The sequence below is a fragment of the Periophthalmus magnuspinnatus genome, chromosome 19 (genome assembly GCF_009829125.3).
Source record: "Periophthalmus magnuspinnatus isolate fPerMag1 chromosome 19, fPerMag1.2.pri, whole genome shotgun sequence".
In the NCBI taxonomy this organism is placed as follows: Eukaryota; Metazoa; Chordata; class Actinopteri; order Gobiiformes; family Gobiidae; genus Periophthalmus; species Periophthalmus magnuspinnatus.
In genome coordinates, this window is record NC_047144.1 from 20314662 (window position 1) to 20340090 (window position 25429).

The 25429-nt window shown below is 39.2% G+C and overlaps 1 protein-coding gene across 2 annotated transcripts in view; it reads left to right on the plus strand.

Moving 5' to 3' along the window:
- The window catches only part of cacna1g (calcium channel, voltage-dependent, T type, alpha 1G subunit), a 313071-nt gene that overhangs the window by 15934 nt on the left and 271708 nt on the right, over positions 1-25429 (plus strand). For both annotated transcript variants that reach the window (XM_055229674.1, XM_055229673.1), the window contains exon 2: positions 11127-11260. In XM_055229674.1, the coding sequence (XP_055085649.1) occupies positions 11127-11260 (134 nt within the window). The remainder of the gene's footprint in view (positions 1-11126; positions 11261-25429) is intronic.

Here is a 25429-nt window from a genome sequence, read left to right on the forward strand (position 1 = left end):
ATTTACATGTGTGTGCTCCTGACGACACACACCACACTTCTGCGCTCGCTGTCATCTCTGTGCATATTTCCTGTAGTTGGTTTGAACAGTGCAGTCTGTCTGAAAGTGTGGATAGAATCTTATGTTTGGCGTAAATATAGAAAGGTGCAGCGCGGCGTTACCTGCCGCCCACGCACCATCAGGGCACAGAGTCTTTACTCGAGGCTGCCAGCTCGGCTCCATTGACAAAACATTCCCACGATACAACAACACACACTTTTAGAGCTTTGAAAAACTCTGGAGCCAACTTTCTGCTCGGTGGAGAAGTAGAGAAAAGTTTTTACCAAATTGTACTTTTTGGAGTGTAGTTTTCAGATGCCATACTATGTCTGTGTGAGGAACATATTGTACTACAGTGTAACTTGTTACCTGAGTAATATATTGTAGAGTAACAGTACTCTTACTTGAGTAATAGTTTTCTATAGAGATAGTGATGTTTTATGGCATAGTGTGAAAAATTATAACCAAAGGAACAATATTTCCATGAAAACGAGCAGGATGAGGCCCTCCCCCAGTCCAGATAAGTCAGGTTTGTGGAGATGCAAGCTTCATGCAGTAAAAATGCATGTTTTTATTTTGTTTTTCATCTATTTTTCTCTCAAAAGTTACCTGCTATTGCTTTAAGTACTGTAAGCTTCTCTACGCAGCTTTGGGGCTTGGCTGGAGTTGTCATGAAATGCTGAAGCAGACCTCTACACCAGAAAGGTTACATAGTGCACCTTTAAAGCCACACCATCCTTTAAATTGGTTGTTTTTTTCACTGCACTGAAAAATGTGTCCTTACTCTCCACAAATCTGATTTTATATTGGCCTAGAAGACGGGCCTCTACTTGGATGTTTTCATGGAAATGTTGTCCCTTTCCACAGTGTAACATGATGAATTATGCAGCCGAATTTTAAATGTTGTTGTGACGTATTGGGATTTTTTTTGTGGAAACTTTGAAATAGATTGCAGTGAGATTTCAAACGTGCCTCATTGCGCTCCTCGGGTGGCAGGATCCCATAAGCCTAATGCATTTGGCACAGCAGACATTTTGTGCCGATTCATGTTTGGCAAAGCGTGACTCACCACCTCCGAGTGTTGTCATCTCCTGGCACTCCCTCGTGTCACGCTGAACAAAGGGCTTTTTCGTGAGGGTGTTTGGGGCCTAATGGTTTTCACTCATTTCTGATCAAAATACGGAATAGAAGTTATTGCTGAGGTACTGAATTTTTGAGATTGGTGAGAAACATTTGTCCCTCTGTCCATTTGACCTTTTTTTTTTTTTTTTTTTTTTTTTTTAGAGTGGTGGTCATAGTACTTGGAGGTAATACTACTACTGTTTTTGTGTCCTTGGGTAAAAACATCCCAGTAAAACAATGTATTTTGATTTCATTTTATTTTATTAAATTACATTTTTATTTTACTTTTTATTTTTCTTTTATTTCTTTTTTATTTTATTTCATTTTTCATTCAATTTTATTTCTTTAATTTTATTTCTTTTAATTTTTTTCTTTTAATTTTGTATTTCTTTTTATTTTCTTTTTATTTGTTTTATTTTTATTTATTTACAATCATTATTATTATTACTATCATGTATTTTATTTTTATTTTATTTTAATTTGTTTGCATTTTATTTTATTATTATCACTTTTTTTTTAAAATGGATTATTTTCTAACTACAACATCTAACTTTTTTTTTGCTTGTCTATAGATGTTAGTACTTTGTTTGCAATGTTACGCAGTATGGCATTAAACATGAATATCTTGCATTGTTTATTTATATATTTATTTTTATTTCAGGGATTCTTGTTGCTAATGAAATAAATATTTGGTCCTGTGGTGTTACCTATCGGGTTGCATGGAAATTGACATATATATAATGCCGCACTGCAAAACATTCCAGACAAAGTAAGAACATCTCCATAGGAACAATTATGTTTCTATGGCGATGTCTTTGGAGCTTTAAATCATGTTTTAATGCTGTTACCTCCTCAAAAACAGACCTGGAGTTGTGTTTTGTTTCATTCACACATGTTTGAGTAACACTTTATTATTAGTCTGTCTATATCTCCAAAGCTCAAAATGCTCTGTTCCACCTTGTGATGTCATGAAGTGGTAGTTTTCACACTAACAGCTACTTTTTACCTTTCGTTCAGTAGAGATTGACAATTCCAGAGCTCAAATGATCCAAATGATTCTAGTGAAGCTGTTTGGAGTTTAAAAACACCCAGAGGCGCACTTCCTGTATCACCACATGATGACATCACAAGGTGGAACAGAGTGTTTTCCGTTTGAGAGAAAAACTCAGCCTAAATCTACAGAGTTTGAGTTAAAATTATGTGTATGAAACAAAACACAACTCCAGGTCTCTTTGTGACAAGGAAACATTAAAACATAAATCAGAAAACATTGTAATGTGTCCCCTTTAAATATTTCTCTATATATTTTACAGCGTCTTATTTCATTTTATCGACTGGGTCCATTTCACACTTTACTTCCTCACATAAAATCTCATCGCGTCTTGTCAGGGACTGGATTAACGCTGTGATGGAATATAATTAGCTTCAGATTTTCATTTTTGGAACCGATTCCACCTTTTTAGCCGATTTGGGCAGACAGCGGGACCATTGGGGGGTAGATTTTGGGAAGTGTTTGTGCGTTGACCCACAAAGCACAGGTCAGCAGTATTGGCTTAGGCACATAGGAACAAAGTGTCCCTATTCACCCGGGACAGTCCCAGTTTTGAGCCATTTGTCCCACATCCCAACAGATTGATCCAAAACCACAAATTTGTCCCAGTTTTATCCAAGAAACGTCCCAGGCTTCCATCTTTGGACCAGTCTGATCCCCGTCAACAGTAAAAAACGTAATATATTGTGATTTGTTTAGCTAAAACACAGAAAACCGAGCTTCAAAATGACCATAATCCAAAAAATGCACTGACAGAAGTCCCTCAGATTATGAGATTATTCGAGAATGGACAATGATACGCTCTTTTCACAAATGTAATTATTCCCAAACATAACAACCCGGGTGTGTCCCAGTTTTGAAATTTGAAAATCTGGTCACCCTATTTTAAATGAAACTCGTAACCATGGTCCACACACACAGTTTAGTAGACTTTTAGAATTTTTTTTTTGTAAATTTCACTTTGGTACACAAACCCTTGTTATGATTTTGAACAAAAATGCCAATTAAGATCCAATGAATGCCCAATCTACACCTAAATTTGCATGACCACGCCTAAAAAAAATTACAGTTGTCCTTCACTATATTGCGGTTCAATTTTTGCGGCCTCGCTGTTTCACGTATTGTGTTCTGCGTCCTGATTGGCTGTTGGACTGTAGACCATTGTCTCCTCCGTGCCGTGTCTCCTGTACAGTACAGAATGTGTTCAGACAAATTTTTGGATCACAGTGTCACTCTGAAGTGCTGTATGTTTGCAATTTTTCTCCCCGACAAAACCCACAATGTCGATGAAACGTTCTTTAAATCTACAAAGGTTTGAACTTTGAGAGAGTTTAAACAAGAGAGAAATGTGAGAAAATGTTAATGCCTGTGTAAGAAAAGTGTATAAAGTGTGTGGTGAGGGGTTTTACAGCTGCAAAACATAATAATTGTAAAAAATGGGTGGGTTATTTTTTAGAATGTTACCCCCGCGATAAACGAGGGGCCACTGCAATTCAATGAAATTTGGTGGACTCATCCTTTATGTGACCCTGAGCAAAAAATTCAACAGAGACCGCAACCTATGTCCAACGTGAAGGCGGCCATTTTGAATCAAAATATGAAGATGTCCAAAATCTAGACCTTGACCCGATGGTTTCCAAACTAAGGCAACAGCATCAGGACATATATGAGATCAAAAGTTGTTAAAAGAGTTTCTATAAATCTGAGTCTCTTCAATGATATAGTCAAATTAAAAAAAGTTTAAAGTCTCTGTACCTGATTTTACTGTGTTAAAACTGTGAAAACCAGAACTACTTCAAACTAATTTGTCCAAAGTTGTTCGCCACTAACCTCACGCATTCTGAACATCTAATTACTCACCGCGATGAGTTTATAAGCAGTTTTCACAACTTTCAGAAATCAGAGCAGAGTTTTGCTGTGACTGTAAAGCTGACAACCACTAGTATGCTGTGACTAGTATGCGTACATCCTGATTATCGGACAATAAAACGCTTTATAATTAGACGCTGACAGTTCACAGCGGACATACCTCAACCTTTGACCTCAAGAGCTGCTTATATGTTTTTATTATTTGACAAGAAGCTACTTTTAGTCTTAAATTTGATCATCTGCAGAAATAAAACACAACTCTGGGTCTGTTTGTGATGAGATCAGAAAACTATTCAATATACCGTAAATTTCGGACTACAGAGCGCACCTTGATATAAGCCACACCAGCTAAATTTGAAGAGAAAATCAATTTTGTACATATATAAGCCGCACCTGAATAAAAGCCGCAGGTTTTCATATTGTAACATGAGATATTTACACAGAAAGACGGTGCACCGACACGCTTTTTTTTAAACTGTGCCTGAAAATTGGCACCAACACGACATCAACACGGGATGAACACATCTGCAGGTTTAGAAAATAAAGCTGCACCAACACGGAAAATCTGCTTTTATTTCCTCTGAAAACTTTTGTTGTCTTTTTACATTGACCAAGTTGGATTCATTGATGTCGAGCTTACGTGCAGTGGCTCTATTTCAGGGGTCGGCAACTCGCAGCTCCGGAGCCGCATGCGCCTCTTTCCGCCTCATACTGCGGCTCTGCGTGGCTTGGGAACTGACACTGACACAGCTCACAGTCCTGCGTAAAGAGCCCTGATTTTCAGACGCTGTGCACACAGGGGTCAGGAGCAACTTTCGCCCGTCCCTAATGACACACTAATAAGCTCGTCCGTAGATGTATCATGAAAATCCTGCTGGAAATCGCCACAGAAATCTATTTGATGTTGTAGCAAGTATATTATCTGCTCTTGTCTCCGCGGTGACGTATCACGTATAACACATCAGACACGACGCACAAAAGTAGAGCCAAAAGCGAGTGAAAATGAGCCAAAACAAAAGTCTTTGGAGAGATTTTAACAAAGGGGAAAAGGACAACTGAGGAGCCAGAAGAAGAGACTACGACCTCCAAGAAAAAGAAAGATTAATTTAACAGACAATGCCTACTTAAAATCTGGGTTTGTCGCTGCAGGTGACTCACGCACAGTCCGCTCTGCGTAACATACGGGAAAAGCAAATAAGGCAATGAAACCTTCAAAACTGCTTTGGCACATGGAGAATAAGCACCTGGGATTAAACGATACGCTACGAGTTTTTTTGTTGTTTTTTTAAAGAAACTGCGGAGTAGAGTAGACATAATCACATAATCAGCGCGATGCATGATGCAGCGGTTTGGTGAGTTGTATTTTTTTAATGCACTTAAGTTGTTTTTGCCATATTTATCTGCCACGTGTAGAAGGCTTGTCCGTGAAAGTAAAACCTACATTATTCCGTTACATTATTGTTATTATACAGTGTTATCTTCATTTTAGATGTCAAAAAGTATTTGCGGCTCCCAGTGTTTTATTTTATGTGGAAAGTGGGTCCAAATGGCTCTTTGCGTGTTAAAGGCCGACCCCTGCTCTGTTTCCTTTCTGTTTCTTTATCTTAAAAACTGCATCATATCCATTTCATGATGCGCAAAATGATCGTTCAAAATCAAAACTAGTGAATTCTTCAGAGCAGAATCTTTCCCCACGTCTGTCTCACTTTTACGTTTACAGCTAGAGAGCGCCCCCCAGGGGCCGTTATCCAGTAAAATTCCATATATAAGCCGCACTGCTGTAAAAGCCGCAGGGTTCAAAGCGTGGAAAAAAAGTAGCGGCTTATAATCCGAAATTTACGGTATTAATTAAAGGCAGATCATTTGAATTTTAAACACTGGGCTGACAATAATTACTTTGAGTTGAATGGACTTAAAATTAAAATGTAAATGACTTCAGAGGCAAGGTTGAAGGTTGCAAAGGTTGTTGGTTTAAAGGCAGAGGATTAATCTCTGGGGCCCCCTAGTGATGAGGGGGCCCCAAGCATTTGCCTGAATTTCCTGTTGAGTAGGAACGCCCCTGATTCCAACAAGAAAAGAAGTCACGCCCTTCGTATTCATACAGTATAGCGCTTTTCCACTTTCAAGGCACTCAGAGTGCTTTACATCAAGAAACCACTCACCTATTCTGGCATATATTCATATACTAGGTGAGTTAAGTGTCTTGCCCAAGGACGCAACGACGGCGTTCATCTGTGGGAGCTGGAATCGCACCGCCAACCTGTGAGTCACTGGACAAACGCTCCACCAACTGAGCTAATCTCGCCCTATACAATTTATCTGCCCCCCCTGAGAGACGCGTTTCACTCAAATACATGGAAAAAAATCAGGTACAGAGACTTTAATTTAACGGAAAACATTCAAATTGACAAATCCAATCTACCTGCAACGTCCACACGCGCACACATTAGCATGCAATACCGTAATACTGCTTCTGCATGCCCGGGTGCTATCATACATCTCCATTAATGCTCATGTGAAATGCTAATGTCGTAGATATGAAAACACAGGTATGTTTTCCAGGTCCCGGCACGTTTCCTCGCTCCAGTGAAGTGTGCAATGAGCTGCCTACTGGATCGATACTGTAATTACCCCATAGAATGTCATAGGAAGGCTGCGGGCATGTCTCGCTTCACAACTGGAAGTACGAAGTATATTTAGCAGTAGCGCGCGGTGCCTATTGTGGATAGGGAAGCAGACTAGTTGATAATGATTAATATCATTTTTTATACTGTACAGTGGTCCCTCGTTTATCATGGGGGTTACGTTTTAAAAGTAACCTGGAATAGGGGAAATCCGTGAAGTATCATGTTTATTTTCTACAATTATATGTTTTTGTCTGTAAAACCCCTCACCACACACTTTATACACTTTTCTCACACAGGCGTTAACATTTTCTCACATTTCTCTGTTGTTTAAACACTCTCAAAGTTCAAACCTTCGTAGGCGCCTTTGTCGGTGCAGAACGTTTCATTGACATTGTGGGTTTTGTCGAGGAGAAAAAAATTGCAAACATACAGCACTTTAGAGTCACACTGTGATCCAACATTTACATTTTAATTTAAATTGACATGTAAAATTGCACTAAAAAATCTGTGAAACAGCGGACGGTCACATTTTTATATAGCGTTTTTCCAACTTTAAGGCACTCAAAGCGCTTTACATCAAGGAACCACTCACCCATTCCCGCATACATTCATACACCAGGCGAGTTAAGCGTCTTGCCCAAGGACACAACAACAGCATTCATCTGTGGGAGCTGGAATCGCACCGCCAGCCTGTGCGTCAACGGATCTGACCGCTCAACCGATAACGTTTATGTCGAGAGCGGGATTCGAACCGTCAACCTTCATATCAGTGGACAAACACTCTACCTCCACTATCTGTTTGTTTCCATAGAAATGCTGTTCCTTTGGCCATAATATTCCACAGTATAGCATTAAACATACCCATCAACTGCCCATAACTAACTTTACTTTACTCTATTTCCATGGAATGATTTACAGAAAGCTGCGCACTGTTACTTTAAGCCCAAACATAACCAAAACAATGAATCAAAACCAAAAAATTATGAGTTTTTGCCACTTATCTGAATCGCTACAACTCTCCACAACTTACGTCTTAATATGTTTCATCCATCTAGTCATCTTCAAACAAACTCAACACTAGCTAGCCTGCATCTAAGCTAACCGGATTTGAGACACTTAGGCATTTCCATTTGCATCGTGGGTGTCCTCTGCCTTGATCTCCCGCCAGGCCCCGTCTCTCTCTCTCTCTCTCTCTCTCTCTCTATTTTTCATATTTTCATCTCCACCAGCGCGATTTATTTATTGATTCATATTTTTTCTACCCAAAAGAAGCCCGTAGCTCTTCTTCAGATGCTGGGCTGTGTTTCGTTAGTGGTTGTTGTGATGGTGATTTTGAGGTAATGTGGAGATCAATGTGTGAGGGCTTTAATAATAATAATAATAATAATAATAACAATAATAAGAACAAAAGTGCTGGTCATTTTGTGCATTGATCGTTTGAAGTTTCAATGATTTCTTAGCATGTCGACAGTGTGAAGGTTTAAATGAGGCTAAAACAATAGCTGTTAGATGAGATATATCTTTCAAGGCTGGAATTACCATTTGACATCTTAGCACAAAAAGCACAAAATACTCTATCTTGATATGAGTAATTTTAACTAAACATCCATCCTATCATCAGTCTAAGCAGGGACTCCCAGACTTCCCTCACCCCGGACACTTCCTCCAGCTCCTCAGGTGGGACCACAAGTCGTTCCCAGGCCAGCCGAGAGACATAGTCCATCCACAGTGTGCTGGTTCTACATGGGGCCTTCTCCTGATAGGAATAAAGATCCACTATGTAACTTTTTCTACAATGGTCCGTCACCTGCTTGTCTCCATGGAGATAGTATTGCTATGCCTGGATTGTTCCACAGTATAGCATTAAACTTATCTATCTTCACTGAAAATCAGGTAACACCACCAAGCCAAGTTATAAAAATGCTTCTTTTTTTTTCCCACTAAATTAAATTGTTCCAAAAATCCATTATTATTATTATTATTATTATTATTATTATTATTATTATTATTATTATTATTATTATTATTATCATTATTATTATTATTATTATTATTATTATTATTATTATTATTATTATTATTATTTGTTTTATTGTTTTTAATTTTAATTTATTGTAATTTTATTGTAATTTATTTTTTTACTGTAATTATTATTATAATTTTTTTTATCTATTTGAAATACCTTATTCCAGTGGCAATATTTATTTATTTATTTATTAGTTTTTTACCTTGAAACAAACACAAAATATATCTAATTATATATATATCTACATAATTAAAATATGTCAAGGTTATTTTCACTTGGGATATACTACTCTTCATCTACTTCTTCCCTCTTCCCCCGTTCCTCCCTGTATATACTGCAGCTCTAATCTAAACTCTATGTAAAGCCGCCATTGCCTTGAAGCCCGACTTAGAATTCCGATAGCGTTTCCGTCCGGATTCCCCCGCTCCCACTGGGATCTTCATTCCCTGAGGGCGCAGGGAAAACCAGGATTCTCCTCCTCTGCTGCTGTATTATGTAACAGAGCCTTATGGACTCCGTGACTACAGCAATGCTTCAGTGTAGCTTCATTATGAAACAGCTACAGTCGGTTAGCATGTTAGCATAATATTAGCATCCACTGCAGCAGAGGGTGTGGTCAGCTTTTGGAAATGGGGTTTAAATAGTTTACAATATGTTCTAAAATATAACGGCTATAAAGGAAATTGCATAAAAAAGAGAAAAATTTGCTTTGATGTTTGTTTTGTTTTTTTTACATTATGTGTCAGTACCAATGTACCGTAGGTGATGTCTTGCCTAAGGACACAACAATACATTTTACATAATCACGCCATGAGCTCAAAAAAATCTATATATTGTTCTATTTTCTTTAAAGGAAACATTTAGCAAAATCATGTCTGTTTCAGTAATGCCAGAAAATGTTGGTTTGCACCTATCACCTATCCCCGCCCACAACTCTGTACTTCCTGGATCGCATATCTGTTTCCAAACACCGGTTCAGCCAATATCATGGCTGGAAATATAAACTGATGTAATAAGACTTGAGTTTTTATTTATACAAAGTCCTGTAGTTACTGGGAGGGATAAATAACAGCCACATATCACATTTGGATCAGTTTTGTCTCATTTTATTTTTGTTTAAATTTTGTTTTCAGTTTCTACACTGGCGTTGGTTGATATCGGGTATTCTCTATCTATCTAAGGCTCCAGCATAGGGGAGGGGGGTATCCCGTCCCCACGCGTTGAGCCGACCAGGTGAACCAGTTTTATCCAACGCTGGCGGTCTAGGGCCAGCTGCTCTGCGTCCTCTATGGTGACTCCAAGTTGTTGGAGGTCGCCTGCAATGACGTCAAGCCATCGGGTGCGGGGCTTGCCATGTGGTCGTTTCCAGCCTGCCGCCTTGCAGCCTGCAGACTGTGTGTATCGGGTATTGGCAGATCTTATAGTATCGAAATCAGTATCGTAGTTGAAAAAGCTGGATCAGTGCGCCCCTAGTAAAAAGCATAATATGTAATCTTCTGTCGTAAGATACAGACAGGTAAAAGTTTGAAAGAGTTTATTACAGGAAAATGTTAATGTTGGTTGACGGAGCAGGTATTAGAGAGCTGGGGTCGGAGGCTGAGGTGTTTGTACCGGTCGTGGAGAGCTGGGTCGGAGGCTGAGGTGTTTGTACCGGTCGTGGAGAGCTGGGTCGGAGGCTGAGGTGTTTGTACCGGTCGTGGACAACTTGGTCGGAGGCTGAGGTGTTCGTACCGGTCATCGTGGAGAGCTGGGTCGGAGGCTGAGGAGTTCGTACCGATCGTGGAGAGCTGGGTCGGAGGCTGAGGTGCAGGGTGGGTCAGAGAAATGGGATCTGGCAAAAAAAAAGAGAAAAAAACAACTGAGTACTATGACCATAATCATGAAAACGAGACTTAGCCAAGTGGAACTGTACCACGGAGGATACACTGATGATCTGGCAGACTGTGTAGGATCCTCAGTCCCTTTGTGCTTCCGAGGTGCAGGCTTGATTGTTGATCGGCTGTAGGTGTTTAGTGGGTGGTGGCAGAGGCTCCGCCCACCTCCAGACAGCACAGAAACACAGGGACAGACTGGGATCTTGACGTCTTTAAAGGTCCCATGTTACGCAAAATCGACTCTTGCGAGCTTTAAGACATGTTATTATGTTGTTACCTCCTCAAAAACAGACCTAAAGTTGTGTTTTGTTTCATTCACACGTTTGAGTAAGTATTATTAGTCTGTCTACATCTCCAAAGCTCGAAATACTCTGTTCCACCTTATGATGTCATGAAGTAGTAGTTTTCAAATGAACAGTTACTTTGTACCTTTACCGAAATGATCCAAATGATTCTAGTGAACGTGTGTGGGGTTTATGTTGTTTCTAATCTTGCTCCACTCTCTACTCTGTTTGCAGGACTTTGACGACTTCATCTTCGCCTTCTTCGCAATCGAGATGGTGATCAAGATGGTGGCTCTCGGCATTTTTGGGAAGAAGTGTTACCTAGGCGACACGTGGAACCGGCTGGACTTCTTTATCGTGCTGGCCGGGTGAGTCCAAAATCACTCCAACGTACATATAAAATCCACTATCACACTGTAAAATAAAAACTCAAATTTACGGTGAATTACGAGCAGCTGCAGTTGCCAGAATTTCACCGTCTGAAGTGCTGTGGGAACATTAAAACCACTTATGTTCATTTGCGTTCTTATAATAAACGCAGAAACGCTGTAATTAAGACTGAAGAAAAGTTGATTAAATTTAACATCCTGGCAGCAGAGATGGTATTCTGTCACCTTAGAAACATTAAAGTTAAACACTGTAAATTTAACTGAAAAAACATAACATTTACGTCTGTGTAGAATAAACTGAAGTACTAAAAATAATTGTGGGTTCAAGTTTAGTACTGACCCTCACAGCTCTATGTTCCCACGTTTTTTTTGAAATTTTGCTGAGATTAGAGACTGTGGTAGAAAAAGTACTGCAAATTTGTACTGAAGTAAAAGCAGTTAGGCTACATGGCTCGAATCTACTCAATTACAAGTACAACTACTGCTGCCAAAATTGTACTTAAGTAAAAAGTACTAATAATAATACAACTCAAAAGTATTAATTGCACTTTTTTCATAGTTTGGTCAAGGGTGCGACTTATACTCAGATGCGATTTATATGTGAAATATGATTTTTTCTTTATTATTATGCATTTTTGGCTGGTGCGATTTATAATCTGGAAAATACGATAAATTAAACAGGTGCAGGCTGAATTTAGCTCTGCCCAATCAGAGCAGACCGTACAGTGATGAGTGTTTGTAAGTTTAAAGAGGAGCAGATTTGCTGTGTGGAATGACATTTACCTCATACATGCTACATATTCACAATCGCTAAATATCGTCTAGGTATGTAAGACCAAAACAGACTTTTTTTTTTTTAGCAGTGTACAATGTTTCTCAAATCGTGGTACATGGGCTGATTTTGTCTTCTTGTTTTTGTGTTTTGTTCCATTTTTTGTCCTTCTTTGGGTTAGTCACATTTTAAATCTTCTCAAATCATTCCGTAGACGTATTATAGCGCTGGTTTGGACCTGGTTTAGACTTGAATCGTCCTATTTTAGTGTCATTTCGAAAGTGGTATTTGTTGTGAAAAGTTTGCGAAATATCCAAAATATTGAACCTGATCATTTCTATTAGACTACACCTAAGAACGCTCTATAAAACAACAGAAATCTGTATATATCAATGGACATAGCTAACCTGCTAGCCGCTGGATTCCAAATAGGAAGTGAGCATGGGCACGTTTCCAGCTCCATCGACTCTGGCTCCAATTGACTTTCTATTGAAAAACTGTCGCCCCTCTCTCCGTAACAGGCTTCAGTGTCGTTAGTGTGGACAATATATAAATGTAATATTACTTACTTTCTTATAATAATGTAAAATGATCTGTTTTCCATGCACTCTGGGTATTATAGACCACTAATGCAATCCCATTGTTTGACTTCCTGATTCAATCACATTGTTTGATTGTGCTTTAAACTTATCTAAAGGATGTTAACTCCCACTGCTCGAGAAACAGAAAACATTGGTGCAAGCTCAACTTCTTCAGACTCTGTGAGATTGAGAGACTCTGTCAGATTGTGTGACTCTGAGACTGACTTTGTTAGACCCGACAGTATTGCTGTAACCGACAATAAAGATCTACAGAACGGTCCCTGTCCCTCTGCACCTGTTCTTCATGGAACAGAACAGAAACCGACATTAGCTCCTCCCTTCAGATAGATATAAGGCAGTGTCCTCCAGTAATCTGACCAGAACTGAAGACGAGCAGCGAAACGTCTTCACTTCTACAACTTTTTGTCCAGTTGACAGATTTTATATTTTTCTTTTATTATAGATCAGATCTGGAGGACTAAGGAATTACACAAATGTTGTCAAGCTCGTCATTTCGGTTTCAAAATGGTCATATTAACCCTCTCTACATGATCCTGGTATTTTTATTTTGCTATTGTGTCCATAAAGATATGAAAATTAATAACAGACAAATCAGGCGCCTCTTTCCCGTTAGAGTTAGCAACAAGTTTGATTGACAGCTTTGCTAAACGCCCGCTACTTGCTAAACCTGTGATGCGGGTGAGAAGAGGCGTTACCTTCCACATCCTCGCTCCGGATTGGCTCTTTGGTTGCTAAGATACTCACGGTCAGAATTCTAAATATGGAAATCGGCTTCAAATTCGCCCCTATAACTGCTAGCATCGATGAGCTTCGTCACACTCACTTAGTCCACTTTTTTATACAGTCTATGCCAGAAACGCAGCAATACAGAGATATATCATGGACCAGTGGAGGTTGAGCGTGTTGCGTTTAATTCAAAATGAAAAACAAAACAAAACACAACTCAACAGATATATTTTTGATGCGTAAACAGCATTACAGCATGGCTCAAATCCTGTCTTTCCTCTGTGCGCACATACACTTTCCCTTTTCCCTGACAGCCTCATAGAGTCTATAGCACCACAGTATTTGATTAAACATGCTGCCTGACACTTCCCGCTGTTTCCTGTCTGACATTCTCATCTGTGCCTGCCCCCCGCCGTGCACCGATACCACCCCCTCCTCCCCCACCCCGGCCTCCGCTGATGGCGCTGTCCACCCGAGGGATCCAGCCATCTCCCTTCTGTCTGTTACACGCCCTTCAAAATATCACTCTGTCTATCACACGACACGAGAAGGACCGTATAGATTTGATTAGCTGCGACTTCATTGTTTTGTTTTTTACGTTTATATTGACGCCTGGATGGTATAGATTTGATTTCCGTTTTATTTAAGTTGAGAAATAGCTTCATTGGCAGATTTATTTACTTTTTTCTACTTAAATGCGCTGTAACTAGTGGTCCAAAGTTATTCCTTACTTACCTTATCCATTCCGAGACACGTAATTATTCACCATGTTGAGTTTATAAGCTAACAACAAGTAGCATGCTAGCGTGGACAGAACCTCGCCAAAGACTGCACCTTCCTTTGCTCGTGTCGAACATACCCCAGTGAAAAACGGTTCATCGCTGAAGAAAATGCTGCGTTCTGATTGGTCGCTTATGTTTTGCCGTAGAGCCAAAAACGACAGAAGGCTGCACTCTGGGAACTCCTTAATGCGTAATAACCAGGCAATAATCTCCCTGTGATTAAAAGATAGAGGAGGGAGTAAACACGTGTGCGCCTTGTCTAACTGTGATGGATTGTTTTGTGAGCGCTTGTAAAACCACGAGCCGGGTTAAAATGGGAATCTTAAAGGGTTCATATTACGCTATTTTCTGATCTATGTTCTAATGTTGTTTCCTCATCACAAACACACCTGGAGTTGTGTTTTGTTTCATTCACATGTTTAACACACAAGCCCTGCACATTTACGCTGAGTTCTTCTCTCAAACTGAAAACACTCTGTTCCACCTTGTGATGTCATCATGTGGTAATACAGGAAGTGCTCCACTGTGTTTTTAAACTCGACACACCTTCACTTTCATTTGGATTATTTCAGTGCTGGATTTGCCCATTTTTACTGAACTAAAGGTAAAAGGAGCTGTTAAATTGAAAACTACCACTTCATGACATCACAAGGTGGAACGGAGCATTTTGAGCTTTGGAGATGTACAGACTAATAATAAAGGTTTACTACAACGTGTGAACGAAACAAAACACAACTCCAGGTCTGTTTTTGATGAGGTAACAGCATTATAACATGACTAAAAGCTCACAAAAGTGGATTTTCCATAATATAGGACCTTTAAAGCTACAGTATGTAACTTTATTTGCCAAAAAAATACAAAAATAAAACTATTTATTATCAATTTTGATGTTTTTATTAATAAAACATGTGTTCTTGCTGTGATCTGGCTTGCAACTCTTGTTTCCATGGGAATATTGTTCCTTTGGCTCTAATATTCCAAAGTAAACGTATCTATATCCATGGAGAATGTTCCGAAGTGTGGTTTTAACTTTCTATTTCAATGGAATTGTGCAGGCTGTGTGTCACCTCCAGAAAATTGCATACTGTACCTTTAACTTAAGTACAAAAATGTCCACGTCTGTACTTTCTGACCTCAATATGCAATGTTAGCAATGTTAGCAATATTAGCATGTTAGCATGTTTTTTGTTTTCGGCAACAGTAGCTCAGTTGGTTGGGTGTTTGTCCACTGATCTGAAGGTTGGAAGGTTGAATTTTTCCAACAATATTTTTTGAACCTATTTTAGCAACATTCAAAATAGCCTTTAGCATGACGAGGGTGATGAGATTTTTTATTTTAAACTGGCACACACCGGGTTGGGAAGGTTGCTAATAATAAACTTGTGATAGAGCGTGTATTTAAGAACATTATAAAGCACTTGGCCTACGTTCCTACCCTCACCTTTGGTCACGCTGGTGGGACTATGTCTCTCGGCTGGCCTGGGAACGCCTTGGGATCCCATTAGAGTAGCTGGAGGTAGTGTCTGGGGTGATGGAAGTCTGTGCGCCCTTGCTTAGGCTGCTGCCCCCGTGACCCAGCTTCGTATAAGCGGAAGAAAATGGATGGCTGAATGGATGGATGGATAAAGCACTTAGCCCATTCTCCACTCACTTGTGAATCAGTGTAAAGCACGAGAGAGTTCTGTCATTGCGACTAAGTGCACGTTTTAGCTTTTGGCGATTTTCCAGCACAGTTTTTTGTATTTGAACCAAAACATTTACCAATATATTACACTTTTTACTGTCGGCGAGGATCAAAAAATGTGTCAAAAATGGGGACGCCTGGGATATTTCTTCTATAAAACTGGGACAAATCACTGTTTTTGGATACGTCCACTGACACATGGGACAAATAGCTCAAAACTGGGTCTGTCCCGGGTGAATTTGGACGTCCGGTTATCCTAAATGCGACCCAAGTGCGTTACTAGTCTGCTGTAGATTTACACGTAACCAGATAGCACCTGGAAAAGCTAACAGTTTCACAACTAAAAGGGAAATTGACAGCGTTATTTCAAAAAGTAATTTCCTAAGGCAGGCTAATAGTATTCAGGTCACAGTGCGCGCTATAGCTAAGTAATATCGCTAACTCAAATGCTAGCTACCTGCTGATGCTAATATGGAATATGGAAATGTCACCTCCATCACAGACTGAAAGGTTATGCATAAGTTATGAAGAAGCATATCCTAGCGCGGAAGCTATACCAGCAACGACGTACAAAGATAAGAACATAACCTAAAGCTGCGGTGCGGAACTTTTAAGTTGTCTTCATGGAGATGTTTTTACTTTGCCTGGAATGTTTCGTGGTATGACATTAAACATATCTAATCCACCTGGCATTGATCCATTATGGGTGTTTGTGTTGCTTAAAAATAATGCAATAATTCCTTCTGTGAATAGGGGCGACACTCCACAGATCTGAACTGTAATGTAGTAGTAATGTAGTGCTGTGACCTGCTTGTGTCCCTCGTGGTAGACAGGTTTAAGTTGTATTGTAGAACATTTTAGATGACACTAACAACTTTCCGATGGAGACAAGCAGGTGGCGGATCCTCGAGTAGAAATGTTACGCAGCGCAGCTTTAAGAATCTTTTTAAGCATTTAGTGAAGTAATAATGTTGTTTCTTCATCAAAAAAGAGTTACATTTTGTTTCATTTAGTTTGGTAGTTTTGCACAGGTCGTCTAAAGCTACAGTTTAGATCCTTGTGGCGTTTTGTTACGATACTGTATTTTCAATCATGATTTCGATACTAAGGAATAGACTCGATACTTAACACCGATTTTGATTCCACAATGATGATAAAAAACACTTTCTTTTCTTTCTTTTATATTCTCATGTGGCCTTATGTCTGTGTAATCCCTCAGTCGTCCAGGTAGGTTCCATAATAGTTCATGGGAGTTTACTCGTCTTTGTGGTCTTTTACAACTCAAGATCATTCTAAAGTTATTCAGGAAAAGTTCATTTTTGTCCTGTGAATGTGACTTTTTTTTAGGATCGACACCTGCTCAAACGAGTATCTAGTTTCAGTACCAGTTTTAGTATCGATTTATCTGCGCTACATCCTTGTACAAAGCTACTCTGTGTTTGTAAAATCCATCCAAACACTTGAGAGAACATGCATTTTGATCATTTCAGTGCTCAAATTTCTTATCAACCAGACAATTTTAGATGATTTTTTATTTTTGTCTGATATCTCAGCCCTGATGTTTGGTGGGTTGTTATATAATTGTGTACATTCGTATACACTTAGGCTATATGGGAGGGTATATGACTTTGTTTACATACATTTGTAGACGACATATTTTCAATGTAGTATCTTTTTTTAACGTCTGCAGAGTATATTCAGATGATCCTCTATTAGCGGTTTAGTGATTCACCCTTTGGCTTCCATCCAAACTGCAATGCTGCGCTGTGATTGGTCCAGTCTCACCAATCACCACCATGATGTGATCATGTCATACTCTCAGACTGAGGGACTAAGTGAGTGCGACGTCACCCACAGCGTTCAGCTCCAGTCAACTGAAGCTCATCGAGGTTAGCGGTTATAGCGGCAAATTTGGAGCTAAGTTACGTATTAAGATTTCCGACCACGAGTATCATAGTAACCAAAGAGCCAATCCCGAGAGAGGCTGTTGACGGTGACGCCCCTTCCTGCCCACATCGCTGGTTTAGCAGGGAGCGAGCACTTTGCAATGCTGTCAATCAAACCTGTTGCTTACGCTAACGGGAGCGACCTCGGGGAAAGAACGCGACAGATTCTTGAGTTAAGGACAACAACTGCGAAATAAAAATAGCAGGATCATGTAGAGCGGGTTAATTTGAACATTTTAAGACCAAAAATAGTCTCACTGCAGCAGTTACATAGAGAGAGGCCATGGTTTTCTAACGTAAAGTGAACTGGAGCCAGGATCAATGGTATTCGGACCGCGGCGGCTAGCAGGTTAGCTACATCCATTTATATATACAGTCTATGGAGGCAACAGTATGTTCCTTATTGATTATATTATACTTTGCCATGAAATATCCCCCCAAAAATTCACAAATTATGAAACCTGATCATTCGTATCAGTGACTAGACCCAAGAACTCACTGTATTGCGACACACATCTGCATTTGAACAATATTAATTTTAGCTGCCCCCCCATCTGTATTAAATATAATTGGCCTATAGAATGTTATGATGTCATTCGAAACCCAGCTATAATAGATTAAACGTGTAATCACTCGTCGCTTGTCAGGACACGGAGCTGTTTTTGATGCCAAGTTTCATCTTTCTATGTTTAAAAAATTTTGGACTCTTCTTCCATTGACGTAATGTGTTTGGATTTTTTAAGGGGGCGCCGCAGTGACAGTGACAGAGTACATAATGAAGTGGTTAGGAGACATGTGTGGGAGTGTACGGTGGGGTAGGGGAAAACAGGGCTTTTTGGAGCATCGATGGCTTGAAAAAAGGTTGCGTGAATCAGTGTAAATGCAACTTCGAGAGGGTAAACGAGAAGAGGGGGAAATTGTGACATGATTGAAAGCTCTGAAAAGTAAATTTTGCAGAATAGATCTAGAAATTGTGCTCTTTTGGCTATAATATTCCACAGTATCTTAAAAAAAAACGTGTTTCTCTCTATGGGGAATGTTCCAAATGGTTAATAATCACATTTTAATAAAGTGTTTTTCCAACTTCAAGGCACTCAAAAGCACTTTACATCAAGGAACAACTCACCCATTCACACACACATTCATACACCAATCTATACAGACATTGGAGGCAAGGGTGGTTAAGTGTGTTGCCCAAGGACACAACAACAGTATTCATCTGTACCAACTCTAGAAAGCTATATCCCTTTAAAACAATGGTAGATGAAGTACTCAAGTAAAAGTACAAGTATCACATGAAAAAATCTACCTGTTTAAATATACTTAAAGTGAGTAAAAAGTAAGCATTTGGCAGAGACTTTTAGAACTATTAAAGCACATGTGTCAAACTCAAGGCCCGCGGGCGAAATGCAGCCCTCCACGTCATTTTATGTGGCCCTTAACTGGGTAAATTAAAAGGTATGATGGTCGTAAAATGTCATTTTTATCAGGAGATGCGCAGTTATAAAGACATATTTTTACATCTAGGCAAATCCATATGCAATATTTGTATCTTGAATAAGTAATAAATACAGAAACAGTTAATTGAGAAGTTAAAAAAGTAGTTTGATTTATTTTACATCTGTCCAGTTTTGCTGATGTGGCCCTCAGTGAATATGTGTTTGACACCACTGTATTAAAGCATCAAATGTAGCGGATTTTAAGTGATTTGGTCGATTTTGTAATTTTTTTTTTTTAGCTATTTTTGTGTATTTGTTTGTTTGGTTTGCTCAGAGTTGGGACGTTACCTCAGTTTCAGGCATTTCAGCAGGTCTCAAACAATAATAAAAAAACCAAAACTTTACTTTTCAGTCCAGTTTGAAAGTGTAGCGAAGTAGAAAGTACAAATACTGCTCTCAAATGTAGCACTAAAAAATTGACTTAAGTAAAATACTGATATCTAAACGTTTTACTCAAGTACAGTACTTTATTACTTATTGTACTTTGTTATGTTCCACCACTGCTTTAAACTCAACCAAGACATTTATAGGCACGATTTACATTTCAGATGGATTGCAAAAACATCATCTGATTATAGTTAGTAGAAAAATACACTGAGATCCGTGTTGTCCCACCCCTGTATAGGTTATTCTTAAATTAATCTACGTACACTACCACAGTTAAGCTACAAAAATAATAAATTGGGAGTATATTGAAAGGCGGAGTTCAGTACAAGCTCCTAAATACTTGGCGCCGAAGAGTACTGGATCACTCAAACATAACGTAATGCCAGCGCTTCCTTATTGGTGCCATTTTAGAACAATAAGAAATTTCTCGTGTGCGCTTCGGGTCCGGCGCTGCGGCGCTGAGACAATGGTAACCACGGTAACGCGGCTTGGATCTGTCCTGGCAACAGTTTGTGCGGAGGATGCTCTGATGAAGTGTGTTTGTTTTGCTCCGTTCTTCTCCAGTAGGACGTTAATGAGAGCCGAGCCCCGGTTTTCAGTATCTCCCAATCACCTGACACAGCAGCGGAGAGGAGCCCGAGGAACGCCGGAGTTTGTATAGCCAGGATATTACGGGATGAGGTTGCTCGAAATCCAATCTAACTTTATTTATAGAGTGCTTTAACTCGGTGGAAAAAAGGGCGGTCTACAAATTTGATGGTGAAGAGAGAGAAAATCAAGGAAGATCCAAAAAAGCCAAGGACGGTAATAGGTGTGAAATCACTTATTAGGGGCCTGAATGACTATGCTAAGTAGGACTCGGGCACAGTGCACACTTAATGTAGCTCAATAGACCTCGCCTACAAAGAGAAACTGTAAATAATAGGTGAGTTTTGAGTTGAGCAGCGAAACAACTTCACTTCTACAATGTTTTATCCAGTTGACAACACAGAAGAACCAAAAAAAAAAACCCCCAAAAAACAAGTCAATCGTCAAATTTTGAGTCAACATGGAGAATAGAAGCGTTTTAAAAGGGATTTATTCATGACTTTAGGCTTCTTGTTAGAGGACTTTGGGCTATTTAAAACATTTCATAATCACGTTTGACTTGCTAATTGCTATGGTAACTGTGCTAATTTTAATCACTCTCACTGCCATTGATGCAACACGATGGCAAGGGACTTTTTGCACACTTGTATAACACAATTTGTACACATAGTAATTCATTCAAGTGTTTTACAGAATAAGAAAGACTTTAAAATGACAATACAACAAATCAAAACATAAATAATCAGCAGAAAGTTAATATTAAAAGAAGAGAAGAGTGCAGAATAAAAATGTTTCAGTCATACCCACAGATAAATAGTTCTGAGCCTGGACGTAAAAAGGGGGTATTTTACTTCTACGGGGTATTAACTCTTAACACATGACACATTTAGATCACCATGTTTCCTTTTATTGTTTTGAAAATGCTATATAAACACCCACTTTAATTTTTGAGTGCTTTATCCATGACTTATAGAGTATAGCAACATCTCTGCTCACAATTTGAAAGTAACTGTAAATTGTTCACGTACAAATGACTATTCAAATTCTGTGATCCCAAGATGTATCTGACTCTACATAAACAATGAAGAAATGTGAAGTTTCAAGGCAGTTCGAAGTGCGGTCCAAAAACCAAATAGAAGCAAACACAGTAGCCATCCTGAGTTTTGGTTCATGAAATTGTATTAATTAAAGAGGAGGTATTATGCAAAATCAAGCTTTTTGTGTTTTCTTCCATGTTATAAAGTTGTTCCCTCATCAAAAACATTCCTGAAGAGGTTTTAGACTCATCCATGAGGTTTTTGATGCATGTTTCAATATTGTATCGAGTGCTCAAGCCTTATTCGAACTCTCCTTGTAGTTCGCTGTAAGATTCTGTGCAATGTTTAGCCCACAAGTTTATGTCATTCATGCTTCAACGCGACGATTCTCCATAAAATCACAAAAACGTGATTCAAAACTGTACACTACAACTTCACAAACCTGATGCGATGTGCAGTAGTTTCATTGGCGGGATGCACGATGATTGTGTTGAGGGGAGACTCAGAGCATCAGAAACTAAATAAAAGTATGGGATTAAACATGTTAATGTTGTTTTGGGTGAATATGGCATTTTCAAAGCAATAAAAGGTAACATGATGATCTAAATATGTTATGTGTTAGCCGTTAATACCCCAAAGAAGTAAAATATCTCCCCTTTAAAACAAACTTACAGCATTATAAATATGACTCTATGTTTTAAAATCCTCCTTTTTAGGTTGGAGAGTGGGTAATATGCCAAAAAAAACACAATGTTTTGAGTCAATTTCATCAAAATATATTGTCACAGGAATCACGAAGTTCACGATTCAATTTTTATCATCGTTTGGCCCAGCTCTAATTTGCGGTACTATTTAATGTTAGCTAGTTGATTGGACTCCTTGCTAGCTTTTGGAAACATCTTTATTGTGGTTGATGCCCAGTTGCTTTAAACATTTTCCCATTTCCAGAAGATTAGACGTTAAATCCCCACTACCGGCGATCCATTGTGTCCACGGGCTAAGACACTTGTCCAATCTTGTCTTGAAAATCTGTTCTGTCAACTGGACAAAAAGTTGTAGGAGTGAAGACGATTCGCTGCTCATCCGAGCCGCTTCTTCAGAACTGAGGGATTACACAGACATTTTCACTGTAGTACTTTGTAGGGTTACGCTAACTAGAGGCACTACTGACTGAAGTGCTTTGTTTTAACAGTCTGACCATGAAGAACTGACTTAGCTGGAACTACAACAGGTGAGCTAGCTAGCATTTGCCAACAGTTTTCATTCATTAAACACCTAAATGAGACTATGAATGCTTGTATTGTTCAAAAGCTAACGCAAATCAATAGTGTAAAGCTATTTTGTACTTATTCTTGAGTCTTCAGACTGTCTAAACTCTCATCAGGCTGTGTTTGTTAATGTGTGAATTGTGTCACTATGGTAACTGCTGAACATTCCTCCATAGACTAACTAAACAGTAACGTGAGAGCCTCTCTGGACGCCAGTCTGCTGCGCATCTCCGTCTCAAATCCACTAACCACTCCTTTGAAGACAGTGAAGTTTAGATCTTAGCCAGAGAAAAGAAATAGTTTAAGAGGGGAGTTAAATAAGCTATTTTTATTAGGAAAGACAATCCTTCCTTATCTCTCACAGATCTATAATTCCATCGTTAGACCCAAAGAAAACAAAATAGAACAATAGGAGGGTCATTAATGGTTGAAAATGGTCGTTAAGACTGAAAATGGAGACAATAGCTATTTACAGTTTCAATGTAGTTAGATATAAGGCGGTGTCCACCAGGAATCTGACCGGAACTGAAGAAGCGTCTTGGATGAGCAGCGAAACGTCTTCACTCCTACAACGTTTTGTCCAGCTGACAGATTTAAACTTCATCTTTTGGTATGGATCAGACCTGGACGACTTGGGATTTCACAGACATTCCTCCATAGACATACTCGCAGTGCCCCTTTGAGGTTATACGCAAATGGAATCTGTAACTTTCCTTAGCATGTTCAAGTAGCATCCCACGAGGAGAGCTACTTTGATTTGAAGGCTTCACCACCCGCCTGCATGAATGTGTGAGCGTGAGTGTTTGTGGAGGTGTTAGCGTGCTTATTAGCTGTACATAGCATAGTCTGACATGTTAGCATAGTTAGCACTTTAGATCCAGTACCTTTGCACGACTCATTATCACCACGTAGAGCAGCGGGATACCGGAGCACACAGAACGAGGAGAATAGAAGAAAAAAAAAAAAAAACGGTTTTGAAAATGTGCAAAAATTGAAAGTGCAGCTTCACATTAATTAGATTCTGAAAACTAGCTAATATATTGTGCTAATTTTGCAGATTTAGGGTGATGAAGAACTTTTTGTACCTAGCTGAAGGATTAGCATGTAGGCTAATGGGAGTTGGGTAGTTGAGTAGCTAACTGTAGAATTAGCAAGTTTTACAAGTCAGTGGTAAAAGTTGAGCACCTAGCTGATGGTTTTGCATTTTGTGTCAGTCAATGGAGGAAAGGGGAAATTGAGTACCTACCTGGAGGTCTGTGTAATCCCTCAGTTGTCCAGGTCTGATCCATAGTAAAAGCCAACGTTAAATCTGTCAACCCGACCTTTCTTGAACAGGAATGGGGGCCTTAAACATCATGTATGTCCTATTTATAACTCCATCCTCCAGACCCAAAGGAAACAAAGGAAACAAAGAAAACAATAGAGCAATCCAGTAGGCTGATTCAGAAGAATGAACAACTTTTCGTCCAGTTGACAGATTTAACTTCTGCTTTTACTATACCTACCTGGAGGGTTAGCATATTTTGTAGGATGATGGCGAAAATAGAGTAACTAGATGGAGGATACACATGCATATTTTGTAGGTTAATGAGTGTAATTTGAATACCTAGCAGGAGGATTATCCTGTTTTTTTTAGGTTGTTGGTAGAAATTTGCATATCTAGCTGAAGGATTAGCATGTAGGCTAATGGGAAAAAGTTGAGTAGCTAGCTGTAGAATTAACCAGCTTTATAAGTGAATGGTAAAAGTGGAGCACCTAGCTGATGGGTTCGCATTTTGTGCCAGTTAATCGGGAAAAGAGAAGGTGCAGTTACCTGTAGGGTTAGCATATTTCGTAGGCTAATGGTAAAAATGGAGTACCGAGATGGAGGATACACATGCATATTTTGCAGGTTAATGATTATAATTTGAATACCTAACAGGACGATTATCATATGTTTTGTCGGTTGTTGGTCGTAATTTACATAATTAGCTGAAGGATTAGCATGTAGGTTAATGGGGAAAAGTTGGGTAACTAGCTGAAGAATTAACCAGCTTTATAAGTCAATGGTAAAAGTGGAGCACCTAGCTGATGGAGGTCAGCAACTTTGTGTCAGTTCCTGGGGGAATGGGGAAGAGGAGTACCTACCTGGAGAGTTAGCATATTTTGTAGGATAATGGTCAAAATGTAGTAACAAGATAAATGATACACAATCATATTTTGTAGGCTAATGAGTGTAATTTGAATACTTAGCTGGAGCAGGAGGATAATCATATATGTTTTGCAGGTTGTTGGGGGAAAAACGTGAGAACCTAGCTGCGAGATTAGCATGTTTTGAAGATTAATGGGAAAAGAAATGTTGAGAACCTAGATGCTGGATTAGCCTGCTTTGTAGGGTACTGGGAGAACTTTGAGTACTTAGCTACGAGATTAGCATGTTTCGTTGGCTAATGAGGGAAACTGGAGTATCTAGAGGCTCTACGTGGATGATTAGCATGTTTTGTAATGTTTTGTTGTTTGTTTTTGTTAATGGAGTACCTAGCTGGAGAATTAGCTTGTATTGTATAAATTATTTGGTATTTAGCACTACTATCAAGATTAATTTTTAATTGCTCATCCTGGTAAGTCACAGCCAAAGCAAAAGTAGTATTGATGTCGCATTATCACAACGTAGGTCCTCCATGAAGGTTAGCTAAGATTTTGGTGAGTACTACAGCTGCGTACAGTATTTTATGAATGAACTGAAGTTGACCGCACAGGAAGCAGGAATGACCAATCCCAGAACATGCTGTTTACTGGCTCTTCCTCTGTTTGACTCTGTGACTCTGATGTCACCCTGTTCCCAGCATTCCTAGCATAGCATTTAGGCTAGCACCAC